At 43.5% G+C, this 26,839-nt stretch overlaps 1 protein-coding gene and 1 long non-coding RNA gene across 4 annotated transcripts in view; both read left to right on the forward strand.

Moving 5' to 3' along the window:
* The window catches only part of LOC123993047 (FXYD domain-containing ion transport regulator 6-like), a 29,661-nt gene extending 10,180 nt beyond the window's left edge, over positions 1–19,481 (forward strand). Inside the window, exons 2-8 of one of the 3 annotated variants that reach the window (XM_046294796.1) lie at positions 13,887–13,940; positions 17,100–17,123; positions 17,278–17,319; positions 17,429–17,521; positions 17,608–17,650; positions 17,766–17,815; positions 18,039–19,481. In XM_046294796.1, coding sequence (XP_046150752.1) covers positions 13,892–13,940; positions 17,100–17,123; positions 17,278–17,319; positions 17,429–17,521; positions 17,608–17,650; positions 17,766–17,815; positions 18,039–18,088 — 351 coding nt within the window. In that variant the 5' untranslated portion in view covers positions 13,887–13,891 and the 3' untranslated portion in view covers positions 18,089–19,481. The remainder of the gene's footprint in view (positions 1–13,886; positions 13,941–17,099; positions 17,124–17,277; positions 17,320–17,428; positions 17,522–17,607; positions 17,651–17,765; positions 17,816–18,038) is intronic. The other 2 variants (XM_046294798.1, XM_046294797.1) reach the window with 2 other exon arrangements.
* Positions 19,482–19,955: 474 nt separating this feature from the next.
* Positions 19,956–24,957, forward strand: LOC123993993. The gene is made up of 4 exons (XR_006831553.1): positions 19,956–20,026; positions 22,721–22,756; positions 23,777–23,812; positions 24,587–24,957. It is a non-coding gene; the product is annotated as an uncharacterized LOC123993993 (long non-coding RNA).
* Positions 24,958–26,839: the final 1,882 nt, after the last annotated feature.

Raw genomic sequence — 26,839 nt, forward strand, 5'->3', positions numbered from 1 at the left:
CAAATCAACCTCAGCTAAAACTGGTGGCTGCACTGGCTCCAATTCAGGCAACTGTGGAAACCACCCGGGGTTCTGTGGAATCTCACACTACCAAACTGGTCGAAGTTTAGGCCGGGCTCTCCAGCCACAGTGACAAACTCACTATGCTGGAAACCAGGCTTGATGATGTGGCCACTGCCAACAAGTCTCTGAAGCTACAAGTGGAAGATTTGATTTCATGTTCAAAACGCCAGAATATCCGCCTGTTTGGACTGCCAGAGGACTCCGAGACAGGATATCCAACCCAGTTCATGGCGGAGATGTTGAAGGACGTTTTGGATGATGAGGCTTTTCCCAATCTCCCTGAACTTGATAGAGCCCACCGCAGCCTTGCACCGAAAGCTCGCCCAGGTGGCCGACCGCGTCCTATCCTAGTGCGGGTGCATCGATACAAAGAAAGAGAGCTTGTCCTTCCATGGGCAAGGGAAAATACGACACCACTTTCCAAGGCCACAATATCAAGTTCTACCAGGATTTCAGTTCTAGCCTGGCAAAGAAATGGTTTCCGCATTCAACGAAGTCCACTCATCTCCTGCCTGTATTATGTGAGTAACGTTAGTTTTAGTGACCGTGTGGACAATAGTCTACATATATCTATGACCATCTATCGATCCGTTTCTCGTGAAACAATCCTATGCTAAAGCTTGTTGGCTACAGTAGGTATGTTTGAAGCAGCACACAACTCCTTTCTGTTGTTGACAATGACATACTATACCGTCTCACTGCTCTTTAAACTTCCATTTGATCTTGTTTAGTTTCTTAATCAAAGACAATCGCTGGTAAAAGCGCAGCATTTAGATTTCTTTAATTTTACTAAGGCTTTGAACTTGCTGCTCCACTAATGGCAATCTATAACCTACATTGCAGTTTGGCAGCCTTTAGGTCAGTTTGGAGAATTGCTAGTTAGACACAGATCCTGTCCACCAATATTTGTGTATTTACATTTTTTCATTGGGGTCTGCATGATACAGTGCCTTGCGAAAGTATTCGTCCCCCTTGAACTTTGCGACCTTTTGCCACATTTCAGGCTTCAAACATAAAGATATAAAACTGTATTTTTTGTGAAGAATCAACAACAAGTGGGACACAATCATGAAGTGGAACGACATTTATCTTGGACTCCACTACGACATTGTAGTCTAATACCATCGCTCCTCTCTTCCAATTGTACTCTTGTTTAAGTGTTGCACTAGCGGAAGAGTTTAGGCCCACGGTTCATTTGCGTAATTGTACATATCCAAAATTCTAATGGTCATTTTGTCTACTTTTATTGAATGATTCCCTCCTAACAACGTTTAACAATTTACCAATACAGGGGCTGACTCTTTTCATAGCCTACTGGTTCATTTCAAACGTTTCTCATTACTCAGCCCTGTGGCGACACCTAGTGCACTACACTCATTTTATGGTCATTGAAATGCCACCAATCGCTGTTAACATTTTAATAACTGAAGGTGAAGGTTATTCTCGTTGTTTAAAGTGTGACCGAAACCCAAAATGTAAACTTGCTTATTGACATATTTTATTTTTTCATTTCAATGGCGTATGTCACTTCTTTCCTAGGTCGGTTTGACCTCACTGCACATGTCGGCTAATCGACGGATGCTGAGTAAGAGAGAATTCCTGCTGCTCGTCTTACTCATAATAATGACGTTTAGCATTTGTATGGTTTTTCTTTGAAGGGTGTTGTACTATCATTTTTATTTTGGTGTATGTTGGGGGTGGTGGTGGGGGTTACGTTGGCATTATTCAAAGATTCTTGTGCTCTGCTTTTTTTGGAGGATTTTATACATTTATTATTCAGATGTTTTGCTCATGCTGCTCCTCTCTCAATCTCTCTTTTCCTCTTTCTTTTTCATTTGACTTCTCCTCTTATAAGGATTAATGTCTAGTTCAACAACAAGTCATGATTGTACTTTAGGGCTTCCAGACATACTGGTGACATGGAACATTCGCGATTGTGGGGGGGGGAAATTAAGTGCTCCAGAGTATTTTCACATCTGAACAACCCGAATACTGATATCGCATTTATTCAAGAAAACCACACCTAGGTGTTAACGACCATACTAGATTGCGTAAAGCATGGGTTTAACAGGTTTTTCATTCTAATTTTAACGGCAAAGCCAGGAGAACAGCAATAGTGATTCACAAACGGGTACAGTTTTTACCCTCACAGATCAGGTCAGATCTTGGAGGATGTTATACAATAGTTAGTGGCACCCTCTTCCAAACCCCTGTAGTACTTGCGAATGTTTACGCCCCTAACTGGGATGACACTAGATTTATGACATCTCTTTTAGCCTCTCTCTAATCTTGATTACCCACCACCTCATTTTCAGCGGGGACCTTAACTGTGTTATTGAACCAAGATTTGACCGGTCTAATCCCAGAACACTTCCTCCTTCCGGAATGGCAAAAGCTCTTTCTAAATGCATGACCCAAATGGGTTGTGTTGATCCATGGCGCTTCCTCCAGCCGGTCACAAAAGACTTCCTCTAATTTTCTCATGTTCATAAAGCCTACTACTTTTGAAATGTTTTAGATAGAGCCCTTCTCCCCTCAGTTAAAGCTACAGAATATTCTGTGATAGTGATTTTGGACCATTCCCCCCACATTATTTATTGACTTAGCTCTCTGGATGCAAAAAAACAACAGTTGAATTATAGATTTAACACGGCCCTATTGTCTAACAAAGAATTCTGTGACTTTATTTCGACCAACTTCACTTCTTTGGGAGACTTTCAAAGCTGTATTACGGGGAAATAATTTCTTACAAAGCTCATTATGTCAAACAAAGAACTGAAACATCAGGAACTGGTGGACTCAATTCGGGCAATAGCCGGCAATATTCAACTTCACCATCCCCTGAATTAACCGCAGAGGCTGAAACGTCAAACTCAATTTAATCCGCTTTCCACTGATAAAGCAGAGTTTCTGTTGCAACGAACTTCGTACTACGAATATGGAGACAAGACCAGCCACCTTTTGGCACACCAACTTAAACGCCAGTCAGCATCTCATCTTATCTCTCAGGTATATGACTCCTCCCATAATCTTACAAGTGATCTCTCTCTTATATTAATTCAACTTTCGTGTCATTTCATTCTAACCTCCACAAATCCGACAAATATGTCTGCTCTATTCTGCTCCGACGGCTAGCGTACACACCAACTCTCAATATTCAAAATACTTCCCCCTCTCCAGAGGGTCCCGTCAAGGGTGCCCTATGTCCCCACTCCTTTTTGCTCATGCGATAGAACCACTTTCCTTGGCCTTAAAATGATCATCATCATTCGCTGGTGAAGAACACAAAGTGTCACTGTATACAGATTATCTACTATTATATATCTCTAACCCTGTGAACTCTGTTGATAACATAATGCATATTTTAAACACGTTTGGATAATTTTCAGGTCACAACTTGAACATTCAGAAAAGTTCATGTTTTCCGATCAACCCTGCTGCCAAGCAAATTCCCCTTGGAGCCCTGCCTTTCCGTCTGTCGCCCTCTGGCTTTCCCTATTTGGGTGTGAATATAATACAGTCCCTGGCTACCCTCCATAAAACTAACTTTGCACGCCTTTCTTATTAGCTGGCAGAATCCAATCTTAAAATTTATATTTTACCTAGGTTTCTATACCTTTTTCAATGTCTTCCAATCTTTCTGACGAAATCATTTTTTACCAAGTTGAATAGGCTCAATCAATCATTTTATCTGGGCAGGCAAATCACCTAGGATACGTAGAGCAATACTTCAAAGAAGGAGACAAGATGGAGGATTGGCACTTCCAAATTTACTGCTTTACTATTGGGCAGCCGATATTCAAAAGATTGTGGTCTAGTGTCATGCTCCAGCTTCCAACTGGTGCTCAATAGAGGTGCAATCCTGCCAATCATCCTCCCTTTCTGCCCCACTGTCCTTGTGTCCTTCAGAGTATACGGGAAACCCCATTGTGCGCTCTACTTTGAAGCTCTGGGGACAATTTCGTCAACATTTTAGACATTCTGCCCCTTCTCTTCTAGCCCTATCAGTATCGACCACCTATTTGTACCCTCCAAACTCCACCAGGGTTTTGTGGCGTGGCGTGAGAGAGGTTTGGTTTGTTTCAAAGATGTATTTTTAGATGGGAAGTTTGTCAGTTTTAATGATCTCGTAGCTATTCTAGCTCATTCTAATCTTTTGTGCCTTCTTTGAGCCCGTAACTTTGTTCGCTCTCATTTTCCCACCTTTCCTCAACTACTCCCAAGACTTTGCTAGAGGAGATTTTGTCCCTCCTCTGGAATCGTAAGTCTGATCTCTAGATTATATGACATTATGCTGACCTCTAAACCCTCTCCAATAAACAAAATCAAGACAGACTGGGGTAGTGAACTTGCAGATGACTGGTGGGAGGAGGTCCTTCGGGTTAACTGCACATCCTCGTGTGCTTGGTTAAGTTTAATTCAGTTCAAAGTCTTGCAGAGAATTCACTACACCAAAGAAAAACTTTGTAAATGAATTCCTCCCAGACACGAATGACACGTGATAGATGTTCATTCACTCTGGCAGACCACACCCATGTGTGTTATTTGTGTTCTAAGCTGTCTGAGTATTGGTCATCCTTTTTTAATACTAAATATTAAAATTCTACATATTGACCTTCAGCCTTGTCCTCTAATAGCTATATTTGGAGTTCCATCTTTGTTGCATAGTCTCATTAAAAGTGAAGATGACGTTGTAGCGTTTGCCTCCCTTATAGCCCGCCGGCAGATCTTACTTAACTGGATATCCTTCAAACCTCCCACTGCATCATCTTGTTTGAAAGATCTAATGTCTTTTCTACACTTAGAAAAACATGTAATACACTCTGAGAAGATGTACTGGTAACTTTTTCTTGAGATGGCAGCCTTTAATTTCCTTGTTTGAACAGTTGCCTTCTATTGATCAGGAGTAAGAATTTTGGCCAACGGGATACGGGAGAGTGTGGGAAGGAAAGCATAGTATGTTGTGATATTTTATATTTTTGTGTATGTGTACTTGTGTGCATATTTATATATTATTTCCATTCGTAAATGCATTTGATTTTTTTGTATGTATGCTGCTTTTGTTGTTAAAGGGAGGGGGTGGTTCAATAAGTATAGGGGTAAAAGGATGTATCTGTTCAATTTGTATTTCTTTATATGTCCAATAAAATATTTTTAAATAAAACACACAAAAAGACTCTCAGACCATGAGAAACAAGATTCTCTGGTCTGATGAAACCAAGATTGAACTCTTTGGCCTGAATGCCAAGTGTCACGTCTGGAGGAAACCTGTCACCATCCCTAAATCAAAAATCAAATCATATTTTATTTGTCACATACACATGGTTAGCAGATGTTAATGCGAGTGTAGCGAAATGCTTGTGCTTCTAGTTCCGACAATGCAGTAATAACCAACAAGTAATCTAACTAACAATTCCAAAACTACTGTCTTATACACAGTGTAAGGGGATAAAGAATATGTACACAATGATATATGAATGAGTGATGGTACAGGGCAGCATACAGTAGATGGTATCGAGTACAGTATATACATATGAGATGTGTATGTAGACAAAGTAAATAAAGTGGCATAGTTAAAGTGGCTAGTAATACATGTATTACATAATGATGCAGTCGATGATATAGAGTACAGTATATACGTATGCATATGAGATGAATAATGTAGGGTAAGTAACATTATATAAGGTAGCATTGTTTAAAGTGGCTAGTGATATATTTACATCATTTCCCATCAATTCCCATTATTAAAGTGGCTGGAGTTGGGTCAGTGTCAATGTCAGTGTGTTGGCAGCAGCCACTCAATGTTAGTGGTGGCTGTTTAACAGTCTGATGGCCTTGAGACATTAGCTGTTTTTCAGTCTCTCGGTCCCAGCTTTGATGCACCTGTACTGACCTCGCCTTCTGGATGATAGCGGGGTGAACAGGCAGTGGCTCGGGTGGTTGATATCCTTGATGATCTTTATGGCCTTCCTGTAACATCGGGTGGTGTAGGTGTCCTGGAGGGCAGGTAGTTTGCCCCCAGTGATGCGTTGTGCAGACCTCGCTACCCTCTGAAGAGCCTTACGGTTGTATCACCGTACCAGGCGGTGATACAGCCCGCCAGGATGCTCTCGATTGTGCATCTGTAGAAGTTTGTGAGTGCTTTTGGTGACAAGCCGAATTTCTTCAGCCTCCTGAGGTTGAAGAGGCGCTGCTGCGCCTTTTTCACGACGCTGTCTGTGTGAGTGGACCAATTCAGTTTGTCTGTGATGTGTATGCCAAGGAACTTAAAACTTGCTACCCTCTCCACTACTGTTCCATCGATGTGGATAGGGGGGTGTTCCCTCTCCTGTTTCCTGAAGTCCACAATCATCTCCTTAGTTTTGTTGACGTTGAGTGTGAGGTTATTTTCCTGACACCACACTCTGAGGGCCCTCACCTCCTCCCTGTAGGCCGTCTCGTCGTTGTTGGTAATCAAGCCTACCACTGTTGTGTCGTCCGCAAACTTGATGATTGAGTTGGAGGCGTGCGTGGCCACGCAGTCGTGGGTGAACAGGGAGTACAGGAGAGGGCTCAGAACGCACCCTTGTGGGGCCCCCGTGTTGAGGATCAGCGGGGAGGAGATTTTGTTGCCTACCCTCACCACCTGGGGGCGGCCTGTCAGGACGTCCAGTACCCAGTTGCACAGGGCGGGGTCGAGACCCAGGGTCTCGAGCTTGATGACGAGCTTGGAGGGTACTATGGTGTTGAATGCCGAGCTGTAGTCGATGAACAGCATTCTCACATAGGTATTCCTCTTGTCCAGGTGGGTTAGGGCAGTGTGCAGTGTGGTTGAGATTGCATCGTCTGTGGACCTATTTGGGCGGTAAGCAAATTGGAGTGGGTCTAGGGTGTCAGGTAGGGTGGAGGTGATATGGTCCTTGACTAGTCTCTCAAAGCACTTCATGATGACGGAAGTGAGTGCTACGGGGCGGTAGTCGTTTAGCTCAGTTACCTTAGCTTTCTTGGGAACAGTGAAGCATGGTGGTGGCAGTATCATGCTGTGGGGATGTTTTTCAGCGACAGGGACTGGGATCAAGGCAAAGATGAACAGAGCAAAGAGAGATCCTTGATGAAAACCTCCTCCAGAGCGCTCAAGACCTCAGACTGGGGGTGAAGGTTCACCTTCCAACAGGACAATTATTATTATTTTTTTAAATTAGGCACAAAGCCAAGACAACGCAGGAGTGGCTTTGGGGCATGTCTCTGAATGTCCTTGAGTGGCCCAGCAGGAGCCTGGACTTGAACCAGATCGAACATCTTTGGAGAGACCTGAAAAAAGCTGTGTAGCGATGCTTCCCATGCAACCTGACAGAGCTTGAGAGGATCTGCAGAAAATAATGGGAGTAACTCCCCAAATACAGGTGTGCCAAGCTTGTAGCATCATACCCAAGAAGGCTTGAGGCTGTAATCGCTGCCAAAGGTGCTTCAACAAAGTACTGAATAAAGGGTTTGAATAGTTATGTAAATGTTATTTCATTTTTTAAAAATATTTATTAACCTCTCTGGGACACACTTCTCGTTAATCCAACCACAGTGTCCGATTTCAAAAAGGCTTTTCGGCTAAAGTAGAACATATCATTATGTTAGGTCAGCAACTAGTCAAAGAAAGCATTCAGCCATTTTCCAACCAAAGAGAGGTGTCACAAAAAGCAGAAATATAGATCAAATTAATATTAACCTTTGACGATCTTCATCAGATGACACCTCCAGGACTCAATGTTACACAATACATGTCTGTTTTGTTCGATCAAATTCATATTTATATCCAAAAACCTCAGGTTACATTGGCGCCATGTTCAGAAATGCCTCCAAAACATCCGGAGAAATTGCAGAGCCACGTCAAATAACAGAAATACTCATCATAAACTTTGATGAAAGATACATGTTTTACATAGAATTAAAGATAAACTTGTTCTTAATGCAACCGCTGTGTCAGATTTGAAAAATGCTTTACATCAAAAGCACAATATTCAGTAATCTGAGAACAGCATTCAGCCACAAAAGCAAGCCATACAGTTACCCGCCAAGTTGTGGAGTCAACAAAAGTCATAAATAGCATTATAAATCTTCACTTACCTTCGCTGATCTTCGTCGGAATGCACTCCCAGTACTCCCACTCCCACAAGAAATGTTTGTTTTGTTCGATTACGTCCATACTTATGTCCAAATACCTCCGTTTTGTTTGCGTGTTTAGTTCACTATTCCAAAGGCACAATGCGCGAGCACAAAATCCACACGAAAAGTCAAGAGTTCCATTACAGTTTGTAGAAACATGTCAAACGATGTTTACAATCAATCCTTAGCGAGGGTCTTTTTATAAAAAATCTTCAATAATATCCCAACCGGACAATAGCGCATTCATTACAGAGGAAAAAGAAGGAACGGTGTGCTCGCGCTCGCGCAGTAAACAACTGATTGGCCACAGCCTAGACCACTTATTGAAACAGCTCTTATTCAATCCCCTTCTACAATAGAAGCCTCAAACAACTTTCTAAAGACTGTTGACATCTGCTGGAAGCATTGGGAAGTGCAAACTGGCCCCAAAGACACAGCATATTAGATAGGCAATCACTTAAATGAAACTACAAACCTCAGATTTCCAACTTCCTAGTTGGATTTGTCTCAGGTTTTTGCCTGCCATATGAGTTCTGTTATTCTCACAGATATCATTCAAACAGTTTTAGAAACTTCAGAATGTTTTCTATCCAATACTACTAATAATATGCATATATAAGCATCTGGGACAGAGTAGCAGGCAGTTTACTCTGGGCACCTTATTCATCCAAGCTACTCAATACTACCCCCCTGTCACCAAGAAGTTTTAATTTGCACAAAAAATGTCAACCTGTTTTGATTTGTCATTTTGGGGTATTGTGTGTAGATTGAAAAAAAAACTAAATTAATCAATTTTATAATAAGGCCATAACAAAACGTGAAAAAAGTCAAAGGGGTCTGAATACTTTGTGAATGCACTGTAGTGTAGACTAGTAGAAGTTCCCATAGAGGTCATCCAAGGTGTCACTTACCATCGCTGTGTTAATGAGCTATCAGTACCATTAACAAAGCTATGTGTAAGAGTTCTAAGTGGACTCCTCTTCCCCTCTCTCTCTCTCTCTTTATATCTCTACACCTCCATCTATCCATCCATCCCTCGATAACTCTCTCTCTCTATATATATACCAGATGGGTAAAAAGGACAGGATATGATGATTGAATAACACGTCTACGTCTACTTTTGACTCATTCCTCTCTGCCTCCTTCTTTCCACTCCTCTCCTCTTTTGACCTCACCCTCTCACCTTCCCCCCCTACTCACAAGGCAGGCAATACGCTCGACCTCATCTTTACTAGATGCTGTTTTTCCACTAACCTCATTGCAACTCCCCTCCAAGTCTCCGACCACTACCTTGTATCCTTTTCCCTCTCGCTCTCATCCAACACTTCCCACACTGCCCCTACTCGGATGGTATCGCGCCGTCCCAACCTTCGCTCTCTCTCCCCCGCTACTCTCTCCTCTTCCATCTTATCATCTCTTCCCTCTGCTCAAACCTTCTCCAACCTATCTCCTGATTCTGCCTCCTCAACCCTCCTCTCCTCCCTTTCTGCATCCTTTGACTCTCTATGTCCCCTATCTTCCAGGCCGGCTCGGTCCTCCCCTCCCGCTCCGTGGCTTGACGACTCATTGCGAGCTCACAGAACAGGGCTCCGGGCAGCCGAGCGGAAATGGAGGAAAACTCGCCTCCCTGCGGACCTGGCATCCTTTCACTCCCTCCTCTCTACATTTTCCTCCTCTGTCTCTGCTGCTAAAGCCACTTTCTACCACTCTAAATTCCAAGCATCTGCCTCTAACCCTAGGAAGCTCTTTGCCACCTTCTCCTCCCTCCTGAATCCTCCTCCCCTCCCCCCTCCTCTCTCTCTGCAGATGACTTCGTCAACCATTTTGAAAAGAAGGTCGACGACATCCGATCCTCGTTTGCTAAGTCAAACGACACCGCTGGTTCTGCTCACACTGCCCTACCCTGTGCTCTGACCTCTTTCTCCCCTCTCTCTCCAGATGAAATCTCGCGTCTTGTGACGGCCGGCCGCCCAACAACCTGCCCGCTCGACCCTATCCCCTCCTCTCTTCTCCAGACCATTTCCGGAGACCTTCTCCCTTACCTCACCTCGCTCATCAACTTATCCCTGACCGCTGGCTACTTCCCTTCCGTCTTCAAGAGAGCGAGAGTTGCACCCCTTCTGAAAAAACCTACACTCGATCCCTCCGATGTCAACAACTACAGACCAGTATCCCTTCTTTCTTTTCTCTCCAAAACTCTTGAACGTGCCGTCCTTGGTCAGCTCTCCCGCTATCTCTCTCAGAATGACCTTCTTGATCCAAATCAGTCAGGTTTCAAGACTAGTCATTCAACTGAGACTGCTCTTCTCTGTATCACGGAGGCGCTCCGCACCGCTAAAGCTAACTCTCTCTCCTCTGCTCTCATCCTTCTAGACCTATCGGCTGCCTTTGATTCTGTGAACCATCAGATCCTCCTCTCCACCCTCTCCGAGTTGGGCATCTCCGGCGCGGCCCACGCTTGGATTGCGTCCTACCTGACAGGTCGCTCCTACCAGGTGGCGTGGCGAGAATCTGTCTCCTCACCACGCGCTCTCACCACTGGTGTCCCCCAGGGCTCTGTTCTAGGCCCTCTCCTATTCTCGCTATACACCAAGTCACTTGGCTCTGTCATAACCTCACATGGTCTCTCCTATCATTGCTATGCAGACGACACGCAATTAATCTTCTCCTTTCCCCCTTCTGATGACCAGGTGGCGAATCGCATCTCTGCATGTCTGGCAGACATATCAGTGTGGATGACGGATCACCACCTCAAGCTGAACTTCGGCAAGACGGAGCTGCTCTTCCTCCCGGGGAAGGACTGCCCGTTCCATGATCTCGCCATCACGGTTGACAACTCCATTGTGTCCTCCTCCCAGAGCGCTAAGAACCTTGGCGTGATCCTGGACAACACCCTGTCGTTCTCAACTAACATCAAGGCGGTGGCCCGTTCCTGTAGGTTCATGCTCTACAACATCCGCAGAGTACGACCCTGCCTCACACAGGAAGCGGCGCAGGTCCTAATCCAAGCACTTGTCATCTCCCGTCTGGATTACTGCAACTCGCTGTTGGCTGGGCTCCCTGCCTGTGCCATTAAACCCCTACAACTCATCCAGAACGCCGCAGCCCGTCTAGTGTTCAACCTTCCCAAGTTCTCTCACGTCACCCCGCTCCTCCGCTCTCTCCACTGGCTTCCAGTTGAAGCTCGCATCCGCTACAAGACCATGGTGCTTGCCTACGGAGCTGTGAGGGGAACGCCACCTCAGTACCTCCAGGCTCTGATCAGGCCCTACACCCAAATAAGGGCACTGCGTTCATCCACCTCTGGCCTGCTCGCCTCCCTACCACTGAGGAAGTACAGTTCCCGCTCAGCCCAGTCAAAACTGTTCGCTGCTCTGGCTCCCCAATGGTGGAACAAACTCCCTCACGACGCCAGGACAGCGGAGTCAATCACCACCTTCCGGAGACACCTGAAACCCCACCTCTTTAAGGAATACCTAGGATAGGATAAAGTAATCCTTCTCACCCCCCCCTTAAAATATTTAGATGCACTATTGTAAAGTGGGTGTTCCACTGGATGTCATAAGGTGAATGCACCAATTTGTAAGTCGCTCTGGATAAGAGCGTCTGCTAAATGACTTAAATGTAATGTAAATGTAATAAGGAAGAGGATAAGAATGCTGTATTGAACAACGATGGGATGTAACGTTCACGGCCAAAAGTCACAGAGCGGAGCTTCAAAGGTGTCAGGATCGTCTTTATTGAGTTTGCAGCAGCTGTTAAGACTCAATCGCCACGCAGATTAACCCTTTCCTCTCCGAAGACCTCTGGCCACATCTGTAGATGTCTATTAGCCTTCACAACACATCGTCATCCACCACTGTAATACGTCCTCCCTGCCTGTGTATCTCCTGCTAATGAATAGCCCAGGGCTATAGGGTCGGGATGGGCGGTGACTGACTGAATGAGAGGATCTTGAGTACAACACTGTCCTATTTAGTGCAGCTGGGGAGGGCGGTGGGAGTAGATGCAACATCACAGAGCCAGACATAACAACCCACTTATGTCTGCTCCATAGTGACTGGCGGTTGAGTGCTATTGTCCCAGTCATAACCCAGAACCTGTCTGGATATAGATAACAGCAGGCATATTAAGCAGACATACTGTTACCGGGTAGAATAGTGATAACATGCAACCAGGTAAAACATGCAGCCAGTTTACAGACAAAAATTCATCCACATAAATTGTGTACAGAGACGTTCTGTGCTAGACTGAGAGGTCCGTTTGGCTTTTATATGCAATGTTCTTAATGCCATGAATGACATGTAAAATGTGTAGCTCTGAATATTTGCCTGGATTCAACATGACAACATAATGTGTGCTGTGAGGCCACTCTCCCAGTTCAATTAGACCATTTGTTGCTCAATTACTATCAGGTGCCCTATCATCGAGCAAATTACCTGCCTCCTGAACATGATTCATCCTAAGAAACTTCAACGTGTGGCCATGAGGCTGGGCTCGCCACCTAGAGCTGTTTCAAGGGCAAGGTCACACCTCTTATCCTTAATGATCGGTCCCTTTTTTTCCAATGTTCACCTAAAATGACATATTGACAAATCTAACTGCTTGTAGCTCAGGACCTGAAGCAAGGAAATGCATATTCTAGATACCATTTGAAAGGAAACACTTTTGAAGTTTGTGGAAATGTGAAATTAATGTAGGAGAATATAAAACACATTAGATCTGGTAAAAGATAACAACACAAAGAAAAGAAACATGCATTTTCTTTTCATCGTCTTTGAAATACAAGAGAAAGGCCATAATGTACTATTCCAGGTTAGGCACAATTTAGATGTTGGCCATTAGATGGAAGCAGTGCATGTGCCAAGTTTTAGACTGATCCAATGAACCATTGCATTTCCGTTCAAAATGATGTATCAAGACTGCCCAAATTTGCCTAATTGGTTTATTAATACATTTTCAAGTTCATTACTGTGCACTCTCCTCAAACAATAACATGGTATTCTTTCACAGCACACAAACAGCATCTGGACTGTGGTGCTAAGCGACTATGCTAATGACTTAGGTCCTGTCTAGCCAAATGTATTCTCTCCCCCACAATCTGCATTTTGATATCAGTAAAGGATTTGCTCCATGGGAAGCGGGGCACATAACTTGGAGGAGATAGATGGATAGAGAGACTCAATCTGGGAGAGGAGAAGCAATGGAGGGATTGTTGTCATCTCTTTTGCCTCGAGGGCACATTTATTTCCATGAAAAGCCTGAATCCAAGTAATCTACTGTAGTATTGTAACCTGTCTTTTGTCTGGAATTCTCTCATCTTCAACCCATTACTCTAAATTCCCTGGCAGCTTGGCAACTTTTACATCTAGTTTCTATTCCCATCAAGATGTCTGTGTAGTACTGCTTTGAGAATGTAACTGAAAATGAGACACTTGATTGGTATTGATCCATTCCTTTTTTTGATCACTCTTTCTGCAGGTATCACAGCTGCCTGATTAATGTCATTATCTATCTACCAGTGGATGTTTCACGCCAATATAAATAAAACATTCCTCTGCAGAGCACCCATTTGGAGTCATTTCTAATCTTACCTACTGTATTTGTCTGTGTGAACATGTGTGTCTTGGTGTGTATGTGTGTGGCATGTTATCCACTAACACGTCTCTCTCTCTCTCTTTCTGCAGTTACCATGGAAACTATTATGTTCTTCCTCTTTTCACTCCTGGTGTATGTGGCTGGTAAGTGCCCCCTCCTCCCCTCAGCCACTACCAACACCACTAACACCAGCACGACGACCACACTATCCACAGGGAGCCAGGAGACACAGGGGAGGGCTGTGGCATGACATGGCAGGCATGGAGTTTTGACTGAACATTAGTGGATTGACTTATTCTGGAGCCTGAGGCTTCCTTCCTTTGCATGCGTAGTACAGTGTGTGTGTGTGTGTGTTATGTATATCCCATGTATAATGCAATATACTGTATATCAAGTATATTTAGGCCATGACACACATACAGCAACTGTTTAACTCTGCTGCAGATCATAGGTTCTATACATCAGTTGAGAGAGCAACTGAGCCATCCATGTTATGTATTCTTCTATAGAAGTCTGGTGTTATCCATACTGTTTGCCTCTCACTCTCGTCTGTTGATCAGACTAACCTTCCACGTTCTATCGCTTTGGTATTTTCCCACCTCTTCAGTTCACATTCTGTTCTGGTTTCTCTTTCTCTCTCCCTTTCTTCTTTTGTCTCCAGATTAAACATCTCTCCTTTTCCCTCTTCCCTTTCTCAATCTCCAGATGTACATTTTCCTCTATCAATCTCCCTTTCACTATAATTCAGTGTTTTTCATACACACACACACTCCCCATGCTGTGTGACTCCCTGTCTGTTGATATGAATACACATGCTGAGTGCACACACACGCACACACACAGTCTTGTACAACTAACCTTCTGGCGACACACAATTCACTCCCATTCAAAATTCTATTTTCCCTAATCCCTAAACCTAACCATAGCCTGTAGTCTTACCCTTACCCTAACCTTAACCCAAAAACCTAACCTTAACTCTAACCCTAACCCTAAGCTCCTAACACTAATTCCAACCCTAACCCTAAACCCCCTAGAAAATATCATTTGACCTTGTGGGTACTAACAAAACATCCCCAGTTGGTCAAATGTTGTTTCGCTTGGTCCCCACAAGAATAGTTAAACACGTCCACACACACACACACACACACACACACACACACACACACACACACACACACACACACACACACACACACACACACACACACACACACACACACACACACACACACACACACACACACACACACACACACACACACACACACACACACACACACACACACACACACACACACTGGGGGAGTGGAGCAGAAAGAAGGTCTGGGGTTTGTGCAATGGGCCGGACAGTGTTTGCTGATGGGAATTTAGGAAATTAATTGACACAGTGAGTGAGGGTTGGAAGAATAGAGTAGGGGAGAAGGAGAACGGGAGATAACTGAGGCGATCCATTCAACTAATAATCCACAAGGCCAGTGCCATTGCACAACTGGATGTGAATACTGCAACCTGTCAAGAGCCCTATCCAAGCTCTGATGTGACATACTGTAGTTCAAATATGAGCCAATAAGAATTCTGAATTACAGTGCATTCGGAAAGTATTCAGACCCCTTGATTTCTAATGCTACAGCCTTATTCGAAAATGCATTCAATTGTTTTGTTTTTCTCAACAATCTACACACACTACCACAAATGTATTAAAAATCACAAACTGAAATATTACATTTACATAAGTATTCAGACCCTTTACTCAGTACTTTGTTGAAGCACCTTTGGCAGCGATTACAGCTTTGGCAGCCTCGAGATATTCAGAGACTTGTCATTGTCTTGTTGGAAGGTGAACCTTCACCCCAGTCTGAGGTCCTGAGTGCTCTGGAGCAGGTTGTCATCAAGGATCTTGCTGTACTTTGATCTGTTCATCTTTCCCTTGATCCCGACTAGTCTCCCAGTCCTTGCCGCTGAAAAATATCCCCACAGCATGATGCTGCCACCACAATGCTTCACCGTAGGGTGGGTGCCAGGTTTCTCCAGACATGACACTTGGCATTCAGGCCAAAGAGTTCAATCTTGGTGTCATCAGACCAGAGAATCTTTTTTCTCATGGTCTGAGAGTCCTTTAGGTGCCTTTTGGTAAACTCCGAGCGGGCTGTCATGTGCCTTTTGATTGGTAGAGTGCTTCAGAGATGGTTGGCCTTCTAGAAGGTCCTCCCATCTCCACAAACTCTGGAGCTCTATCAGAGTGACCATCGGATTCTTGGTCAGCTCCCTGACCAAGGCCCTTCTCCTCGATTGCTCAGTTTGGCCGGGCGGCCAGCTCTTGGAAGAGTCTTGGTGGTTCCAAACTTCTTCCTTTTAAGAATGATGGAGGCCACTGTGTTCTTGAGGACCTTCAATGCTGCAGAATGTTTTTGGTACCCTTCTCCAGATCTGTGCATCAAGACAATCCTGTCTCGGAGCGCTACGGACAATTCCTTCAACCTCATGGCTTGGTTTTTGCTCTGACAACTGTGGGACCACTCGAAACACATCCAATCAATTGAGTTTACCACAGGTGGACTCCAATTAAGTTGTAGAAACATCTCAAGGATGATCAATGGTAACAGAATGCACCACAGTTCAATTTCGAGTCTCATAGCAAAAGGTCTGAATCCTTCTGTAAACAAGGTATCTTCTTTTCTGAAAACCCGTTTTTTGCTGTCATTATGGGGTATTGTGTGTAGATTGAGGAAAAACATTTATGTAATCCATTTTAGAATAAGGCTGTAACATAACAAAATGTGGAAAAAGTCAAGGGGTCTGAATACTTTCCAAATGCACTGTATGTTCTAAGTGCTGGGTTCTAATTATTAGAGTAAGAACTTGACGGACACTGTGAACGCTTCAACCAAGTTTATTCTTCCCAAAGGATCGAACAGCTGAATCGACGAACACATATTCACACAAGCACTGATATTTAACCCTTCTCCTATGCTGTTTCCTCCACATCTGAACAGCCAATGCATCTCTGTTGCTAGGCAGAACCTTAGTGATATCGGTTGTTCCCCACTTCATCTGACCTGACCTCTGCCCCAATGCGATCACTCTTCCCCAACTAACGGTTGTCATGGTTATTGGTACCAGACGGTGTCTCTTCTCCTCCCAGAGGATCCCTTCCATATGATCCCTGATGGCTAACAATAACGTATCCTGACATAATCTCCCTCAGTGACATTAATAAGTATATTTATCTCTCTCTCTCTCTCTGTGTCTCTGTCTCTCTCTGTCTGTCTCTCTCTCTGTCTCTCTCTGTCTCTCTCTCTCAGCAGTAGCAGACCCAAGTGCAGAGGGTGAGTAACCTGTGTGTACTATGTGTTTAGCCATGTTAACCCCAGCCCCGTTATACTCTTTGGTATGTACAGCATTGAAAACTGCTATTATTGTTAGATGTGCGATATGGCTAGTATCTCATTGCCTTGCCTTTCCCTGTGCCTGTATTTTCAGATGGTAATAAGGAGAAGAAAGAGATGGACCCATTTGTCTATGGTAAGTAGACCACTGTTAGTGCATCTTGATGCTCTTCCCCATCAACTGACAGTGTTCCGATAGCCAAGAGAGAAGACTTTCTTAAGTAGACGTCTGTGTCTCTGTGTAGACTATCATAGCCTGCGGATCTGTGGACTGGTCTTTGGCGTGGTCCTCTTCGCGCTGGGCATCCTCCTCATCCTCAGTAAGTCTTCATACTTCAGTAAGTCTACCTACGCAGCACATGTACTTTATGGGCCTTCGATTGTTGATTTTAAGATCGGGATGATGATTTGTTGTCGGTTCTAGGCCGAAAATGTCGCTGCAGTTCCAATCAGGAGAAGAAGCCCAAGTAAGTCAGCATTTGTGCCTGATTGGTCGATTACATTTCTGCTCTGTTGTTATGGGGCTGTGTTCTCCGTCTCTGGTCACCATGACAACCGACATCTGTCCCCTTGGTTCTGCAGGGCCCCTGGAGACGAAGAGGCTACGGCAGAGACTCTGATCGTGTCCAAGGGTGAGAGAACTGTCACTCCCCACTCACCCCTCACACACACCCCTTAGAACTCCCTTGACACCAGTCCATCGTTGAGGTCAACCTCTGGGAATGATTTTTCGTAGTCGATGCCTAGGTTCCCCCACATGTTACGGCCACTGTTTGAAATGACTACCCCAGCCTCACTGGCTTTTCATGAAGTCATGTGAGTTTCCTTGATTCCTCCTCTTCTGTCCAATCACAGCTAAGGAGCCAGAGCCAGAGCCAGAGCCTGAAGCTAAGGCTGAGAACTGAGTCAGCCCAACCAGACTGACCCCCACCTGACCGAATCAACCACATCTGCCACTGAACCACTACCTAACGACCAACACAACAACCATGACGATGATGACGACGGCAAAAGGTGATGATGCTGGGGAAAAATAATGATGATGAACGAAGATGATAATGAAGAATGAAGATGATGCAAAAGGAATACTGTACGACCACTGGGTAGAGGATAGGAGTGTGTAGATGGGGGTGGGGGGGATAATGCAGATGTAAATAGACCTCTAACCTATTGTTCCGTGCTCTGTGCCCGTGTATGTGTCTCAGTGATCTCGTGTGTACCTGTGCCTTTCTGCGACACTCTGTCTCCAGTTTGTTGTCTTAGCCAGTGACACCTTTTTACAGATCGTCTTTACCCCAGTTCTTAATAAGTAAGAGATTTGTCAAGAAATGTTCTTCTTGTTTGTGTTTAGCTTAAATTCTGTGTTTCTATCGTCTTTAGATTCTAGAGGTTACTGTTTGCTATATTTTTGTTGTTGCTGTTATCACCATCACACTTGTAACACTTGTCCTCAATGCTGTTTTTCACGTAGTAGATTCTATACTATGTATACATGCATATATATTAGTATAAATAGTCTATACACAGTTATAGCTATATATATTGAAATATGTGTGCCTGTGTGGGTACATGAGTTTGGGTGGTGTGTGTGTATGTGTCTGAGAGGTTGTGTGTTTTTGACTGTGTTGCGCCTTACACACGAGAATCCAACTGCCACAGTTTGCTGACCAAGCACAAGAATGCATCAGAGTTAACTAGGAGCTCACCAACAGTACTTACTGTAGTAAAGTGAGCTCCTACATCAGCTGTATCACTGCCTTGTCCTAGAAGAAAAAAAACGTCCAATCTAGTCTCCTCCTCTGCCATTGGCTGAGCCGGGGCGATACCGCCCTCAGAGGCAGGCTAGGATTGGCCGGTTCCCACACCAGTGCCGCAAATCTGTGTCCTCTATCGTTTATTTGAGAAGCAACAGTAGCTGATTGCAAAATCAGTCTCTCAACCAATGGCGTTTCTCTGTTTTGTATTGTATGATTGGTTATGCATTTAGTTCATGTGTGTGAGTGATCGAGAGTGTGTCGATGCTAAGTGTGCCAGAGTCATAGTTTTAGATGCCAATTTAGGTGGAAGAAAACAAAAGGAAAATATAATTTGCTCTGTATCAGATGTCAGGTAAAGCTTATTACGCAGTACGATATATGGAGTCTTATGCGGAGTATCATTATTACAACAACAAAACAAAAACAAAAAACACTGTCACGACAATAAGTAACTAACTCTGTTCGTTCTGTGCATGAGGTTGTGTTGAAATAGCTGCATTTTGTGCTTGTAGCATAGAAATAAAGTGTCTCTCACCAATAACCTTCACTTATTTGTTAATTTATGCAGTTTTAATTGTAATGTTATGTTGTGGTTTCCTTGTTTGATTGACTTATATGGAGAAAAATAGCCACCAACCACTGCTCACCTGTGATTCTGGTCATAATTGTGGTAGGCTACAAAGTCACACGACCAAGAACTACAACACAATGGCAATGCAATGAACCTGCCAATTCCCGAACTCAAAGTCACTCAAGGTTGTGTGAGTGCTACTTCAAAGGTAAAGTACAAAATGGCATGCCTTTCCTCCTAGGTTAGTCACAGTAATGTGAACACTGCGCCTCAAATGATTCCAAAGGTTACCATCTCACACTATTTATCGGGTCTGAAGGCCAAGTTTTATAGGCCTGTAAACATGTAAATGACTGGCTGACTGGGGGCAGGGCAAGCCGGGCAGGCTGAATTATGGGGGAGGGAATGGGGTTGACGGGGCAGGAGGTGACTGGAGTGCAGCTGACTGCAGAGACAGAAGGAGAGACACACCTGAGACGATCTCACACAGCCAGAGGAGCCCTCCAGCACCACAGGTGAGTCCAACCTGGTTCTACCGAACCTATGACTAGAGATTGATCGACCGCTGGTACTTCAAATACGTAATAGGGGCACTCGTCGGGTGAACGTTGTTGAATTATTGCTTACTTAACTCAAGCAACTCATAAGCAACCGCAGCCAGCAAATCATGTATAGTTTGGGAAACACGGTGTAGTTGAGGAAAGGACCAGCTTTTCATAAAGCATCAGATTTTGATCCCCAATCTTTATAATATCAATAACATGGTGTGTTACTCTTCTATACATATTGATCAGTGAAAGGGAAAACTCTTCTGGTCTATAATTACATTGAATAATATTATTGAATGAGCAATAAGCCTTTATTGAGGTTGACTTTCTCAGGGTGTTCTACAAATCACGTATAATTCGACTTGTCACATGCACCGATTACAGCGGGTGTGAACTTGACCGTGAAATGCTTGCTTACGAGCCCTTGGACGAAAATTATAATAATTCCATATCGAGTACATTTTACTTGGAGTTAAAGCAGAAGCATTCTTGTCTCATATTTAGAGGGTGGTTGTAGGTGGGTGTCGAGTTTCATGAATTAAGCTGACATTTAGGCAATAAATAACTTTATGTGCTAAAGTATGTCACCCATGCATTGAAAAATCACACACAGAATACTGGAACACATACAGTGCCAGTCAATGTTTGGATACACCAACTCATTCCAGGGTTTTTATTTATTTTTGTACTATTTTCTACATTGTTGAATAATAGTGAAGACATCGAAATGATGAAATAACACATATGGAATCATGTAGTAACCAAAAAAGTGTTAAACCAATTCTCTCAACCAACTTCATGAGGTAGTCACCTGGAATGCATTTAAGTTAACAGGTGTGCCTTGTTAAAGTTAATCTGTGTTAATGTGTCTGAGCCAATCAGTTGTGTTGTGATAAGGTAGGGGTGGTATACAGAAGATAGCCTATTTGGTAAAAGACCAGGTCCATATTATGTAAAGAACAGCTCAAATAAGCAAAGAGAAATGACAGTACATCATTACTTTAAGACACGAAGGTCAGTCAATCCATAAAATGTCAAGAACTTTTAAAATTTCTTCAAGTGCTTCAAAAACCATAAAGCACTATGATGAAACTGTCCCTCATGAGGACCATGACAGGAAAGGAAGACCCAGACCTACCTCTGCTCATTAGAGTTAACTGCACCTCAGATGGCAACCCAAATATATGCTTCACAGAGTTCAAGTAACAGACATCTCAACATCAACTGTTCAGAGGAGACTGCGTGAATCAGGCCTTCAGGGTCAAATTGCCACAAAGAAACCACTACTATTTATTTATTTATTTTACCTTTATTTAACTAGGCAAGTCAGTTAAGAACAAATTCTTATGTTCAATGACGGCCTAGGAACAGTGGGTTAACTGCCTGTTTAAGGGCAGAACGACAGATTTGTACCTTGTCAGCTCGGGGGTTTGAACTTGCAACCTTCCGGTTACTAGTCCAATGCTCTTACCACTAGGCTACCCTGCCACCCCAAAGGACATCAAAAAGCAGAAGAGACTTGCTTGAGCCAAGAAACATGAGCAATGGACATTTGACCGGTGGAAATTTTTGGACGCAGAGTAGGTGAAGCGTGAAGCAAGGAGAAGGAGGTATGATGTTGTGGGGGTGCTTTGATGATGACACTGTCCGTGATTTATTTAGAATTCAAGGCACGCTGAACCAGCATGGCCACCACAGCATTCTGCAGCGATACCCCATCCCATCTGGTTTGAGCTTAGTGGGACTATCGTTTGTTTTTAAAACAGGACAATGACCTAAAACACACCTCCAGGCTGTGTAAGGGCTATATGACCTGGCCTCCGCAATCAGCAGACCTCAACCCAAATGAGATGGTTTGGGATGAGTTGGACGGCAGAGTGAAGGAAAAGCAGAGTACTACATGATTCCATTTGTGTTATTTCATCGTTTTAATGTCTTCACTATTATTCGATAATGTAGAAAATAGTACAAATAAAAATAAAAACCTTGAATGAGTGGGTGTGTCCAAACCTTTTGACTGGTGCTGTATGTCTACACACACGCAAATACACTCTCACAACTTTCACAGCTCGTACTTACACACACGTGAGACTAGCCGAACAAAATTGACTCAGGGACGTTTTAATCTCACAATCCATGCAATTAATGATTAAAGGCATAGAGATTTAGATCAAAAGGACAGAACAGAGTACTGATTGTGTGTGTGTGTGTAAATCAATATCTCTACTACCGTCTCTAGGAATTAGTCAGATACATGAGGATTAAGAACCATCTAAAGCAATTTGTTTGGACATCTAATGTTCCTTAGCCTGTCAACGGACTTTCATAAAAACAGGATAAAAACATAAAAAAACATTCCTCAGATTTATTAAAAACAGATTATTGAAATGTAATCTGTCTGAATCCATAACCACGCGAGACAATGGCTTTCAGAACTAACAGAATGCCTGTTTTCATTGGTAGTGCTACTGAGGTAAATGATTTGCTAACTAAACAAGCTAAAATATGTTACATTTTCACCACTTTTGCCCTGTCAGCAACGCCAGTGTCAAACCAAAAATCATGCCATGCTACAATGAATGACTAGGGATCCAACAAATGTTACTGTAGACACGGATGCAGCTTTTGTATATCACTTACTCATTTCCTTCATCCGAACAGACTCACACAGACCGGCCATCATGTCCGCCGCTGGAGGTACGTGTTACACTGCTACCGGTCATAGACACAAGTAGCTTGTTTTTTTTGCACAGATGTTTAATGTTTTCACTCACTATGTTGTATTCTAGTTCATGGTGATTGACCATAATACATTTCATTTATGTTATATATATATATACATTTTTAAAAAATGGAGATCATGCCCATAGATGTCCCCTCTAGTCCCAGTTCTCTTATACTATGGGTTTATCAGGCAAGAGGCACAACCTGTGGCCTGATCATGTTTCATGTACATCATTAGCCAGACAGGTAAAGGGCAGAAAGCCACAGGGAACCATGTGCTAACTCGTTGTTCTAGCTCGTTGCTCTAGCTACATAGTAAACTTTGATTTGCTATGCTTACAGCTATAGAGACCGACAAGAGCTAGCTAGCTTCGCGGTGCACTGCGAGACATACAGTACAAATCCCAAAGCACCTTCACGTAGTCAAGCAAACCACTCTCAGTCGCCACTGCTTCCCGTTGACTGAGTGAGACACAACATGTTAGCCTGTTCATTATCTATGGAGCGGTCAAACAAACCAGGTACCATGGATCATCGAAACATATTGGCATGACCAGCTCTGGGAGATTTACATTGACTTCCTGTGGGTCAGGTTTACTTTTGAGCCAGTCATGTATTATTAGAAACCGGGACATTCGAGCCCTGGATGCTGATTGGCTGAAAACCATGGTACTGTATATTAGACAATATGGTGTATGTTTGTGTATGTACATTGCATGGGGATCATTAAACTGCATACGGCATTTGAAATCGGGCGCACAGGAAATCCACAACCATAAACAGGAGCCTCCTGCGTAGGCAGCCATTGACACTTACCCAGATCCATGTAGGTAGAGGATCAGAGGGGACCACTTCTCTATGAGTCTACCCCTCTCATTGGACAACAGTATGTTTCTTTGTCTACTCTATTTCTGTCACCCCTATGTGTGTGTCGGCCTGTAGAGTGTGTATATCCTCTTGGAACTTACCTCGTGTTCTCTACTCTCTCCTCAGCTCCCGAGTACGACCCTGATGCAGAATTTGTGTATGGTAAGAGACAACAAAATGGTACTGCAGGAAAGGATTTATCTGACAGACAGTCATTTGGTAATTTGATAACGCCTAATGGCAAGGAGAGAGTGAGTGAGCTAGAGAGCGAGAGAGAGGGAGAGCGAGCTGTTGCCACAAGAAAAGTGCATTTTGTGAAGAACAAACACCATTGTAAACACAAACCATATATATTTTATTTATTTTCCGTTTTGTACTTTAACTAGTTGCACATAATATGACCTTTTTCTGGAACTTTTTGTGAGGGTAATGTTTATTGTAAAACGGTTTTGTTTCTTATCTATTTCACTTGCTTTGGCAATGTAAACAAGTTTCCCATGCCAATAAAGCTCTTAAATTGAATTGAAATTGAGAGAGCGAGAGACAGACAGTGACAAGAACAGAGACAGAGACAGAAAGAGAGAGACAGACAGACAGACAGATAGGTTGCCATAGGTGAACTTATGATGGGTGTGTCCTCTGTGTTGTAGACTACCAGACTCTTCGTATTGGAGGTCTAACCTTTGTTGCTGTCATCATGATCCTGTCTGTTCTCCTGCTTGCCAGTGAGTCCCCAGACCAGACTGTGTGTGTGCGTGTGCGTGTGTGTGCGTGCGTGTGTGCACTCTCCAACTTGACTGACATCTAACAACCCCATTTTAAACCAATTTAATGATAGTGTTCTCTATTGCCTTGCTGTCTATTAGGGGAATGGGGAGTGCTGTAATAGACTGTATCATCAGTACTCGCTGATTGTCTTTCTCTCTCATCCCCTAGGCAACAAAATCCGCCAGTGTGGAAAGCCCCGGGTGAGTGTCCTGATATCAGACAATGGAATACAAAAAGATGAGATACAGGCTACATCCTGAATGAGAGGCAGTCCACATCCATCCGTCATTGGTCAAGAAATGAAAATGTGGAATATATAGGATGTAAATATATAAATGGCATTGTAACGGTCACTATTTTTTAACAAGAGAATATTCTGTGAATTCTATTGTGAATGTCCTGCCCTTCTGCCATGTGTGTTCTATCAAAGAAAGATTGAAGAGGTTCACTTACCGTAGAGGACGGCTGGGCACTTGTATGTTGTTGACTGTAATTGTGTGAGACTGCCTTCCTTTTGTATTGATAAACTGTAGACCCACTGTAACTGTCCTGTGTTTAATACAAAGTAAGTTGAAAATTAATCTGTGTAAATTTGACAAAGTGTTATACTGGGTTGCAGATAGCCTATTAGTTACCGAAAGGTCACAAGTTTGAATCCCAGGTGACAAATCTGTCCATGTGCTCTTGAGCAAGGCACTTAACCCTAATGGCTTCGGTAAGTCGCTCTGGATAAGAGCATCTGCTAAAATGTAAATGAGTCACTGAGATCATGTAATTCTGTGGTATTAGGCCTTTACTTTGCCAAGTAGTACTGCAGCCTATGTTAGCAGAAGCCTACAATGAACCACTGCCAAGAGGTCTGGATATTAATGGCTCAGACAGTTAAGTGCCCAGTAACCGTAAATGTGATGGTTCAAACCCTGCTGTCCGCTCTCAATCATTTCAGTAGTGAATTAATACCGTATGTGGCCACGAGATGGAGGCAAAACATTGTTTGGCCATGACCATAGACTTGTCTTATGCTATGAGCAAACCTGAAAAACATCCAAGGGTGTAGTCATTAGTTGGATTGCGTTGCAAAATGTTTTGTCTGTTTAATCCAAAAGCTGTTGAGTTCTGTTTAGTTCTTAAATGGAAATTGTAGTTCAGTCAAGTCCCTCTTAAAAAAAAAATATGCAGGTGGAAGACGTTGGATTGAACCCCACAGACTTCATTCCACTTTGGAGCATGGAAGAATTGTTCATTTATACATGTGTGCAGCTTGTGCCAAACACTTCGCAGACTATTCGGATTGGAATGGCAATGAGTGGAAACCATACATTTAAAAATGAACTACAACTTTTGTTTTTAAGCACTCAGCAGCTTCTAAGAAACGTTGAAGGGCGTTCGGAGCAAACGGTTTCCGTTGTAAAACGCTTTCACAACAGGCGACGAATGAATACACCGCATTTTAATAGACCAGTAGGCTTAGTCTACGCACCGCTCTCTTTGTCCCTTTTGTGCAGCTCCTGCAGGACCTCCTCTAGGTCAAAGGGGCTCAGCAGTGTCCGTCTGTAAACACCGTCCTCCAACCCCACAACAGCCACACTGTGTTAGGGTGTGAATGCACACACACACGCACACATACAGAGACTCATTTAACTATCATCATCCCGTTGTGATCATAATCTCACTCTTTTACATTTCCTTGATCACCATTTCCTTGATCACCATCGCTCTCTCTCACACACACGCACATGCATGCACCCAGGCAGGAACACACTCACACACACCTACCTGTAGGCTAAATGGGTGAATATCCTGTGGACATTTAACAAAAACAGCCAAGATTTTTGGCTTATAGTTCTCCGAACTATCAACAATCATCCCATCTTCAATGTGTTATCCTTTCCACGAATTCTCCTGATCTTGCAACCTTGTCACAGGTAGGCCTAAAAATAGCCTAGACAGTGACCACCTCTACCTAGATTTAATTTGACCCCGTTTTATAGTCACATAATTATTAGCCTAAGCTAAGAGAATGATTGTTATCGTACAGTTTTCAAATGTAACTGACCGTAGGCCATGCCTAGGCTACAGACGAGGCCTAAGCTACGTGAAATGGGTTGCACCCAATGACTGTATACAGTATGTGACTGTACGCGCCACATGCTGTTGTTTTTGCTGAGATATTGAACTCGTTTTGAAGTGCATCATCTTGCTATAGGCTACAGGCAGCGTTGGATGATTATATCGTGCAGAACGATGACAAACTGCATTAATCAATGCCGCCGGGGCCGCGCTAATTATCCCAGAATAAATAAGTTGTTACAGCCAGGGACAGTAGCTGTCAGTGGAAAGTCCACAACACCACGACGGCAAACACCTTCCTCCCTGAAACAAGGTTATTTAGCTTCGGCAACTGCATAATATATTCCTCCA

This window comes from Oncorhynchus gorbuscha, linkage group LG13 (assembly GCF_021184085.1).
Source record: "Oncorhynchus gorbuscha isolate QuinsamMale2020 ecotype Even-year linkage group LG13, OgorEven_v1.0, whole genome shotgun sequence".
Taxonomy (NCBI): Eukaryota; Metazoa; Chordata; class Actinopteri; order Salmoniformes; family Salmonidae; genus Oncorhynchus; species Oncorhynchus gorbuscha.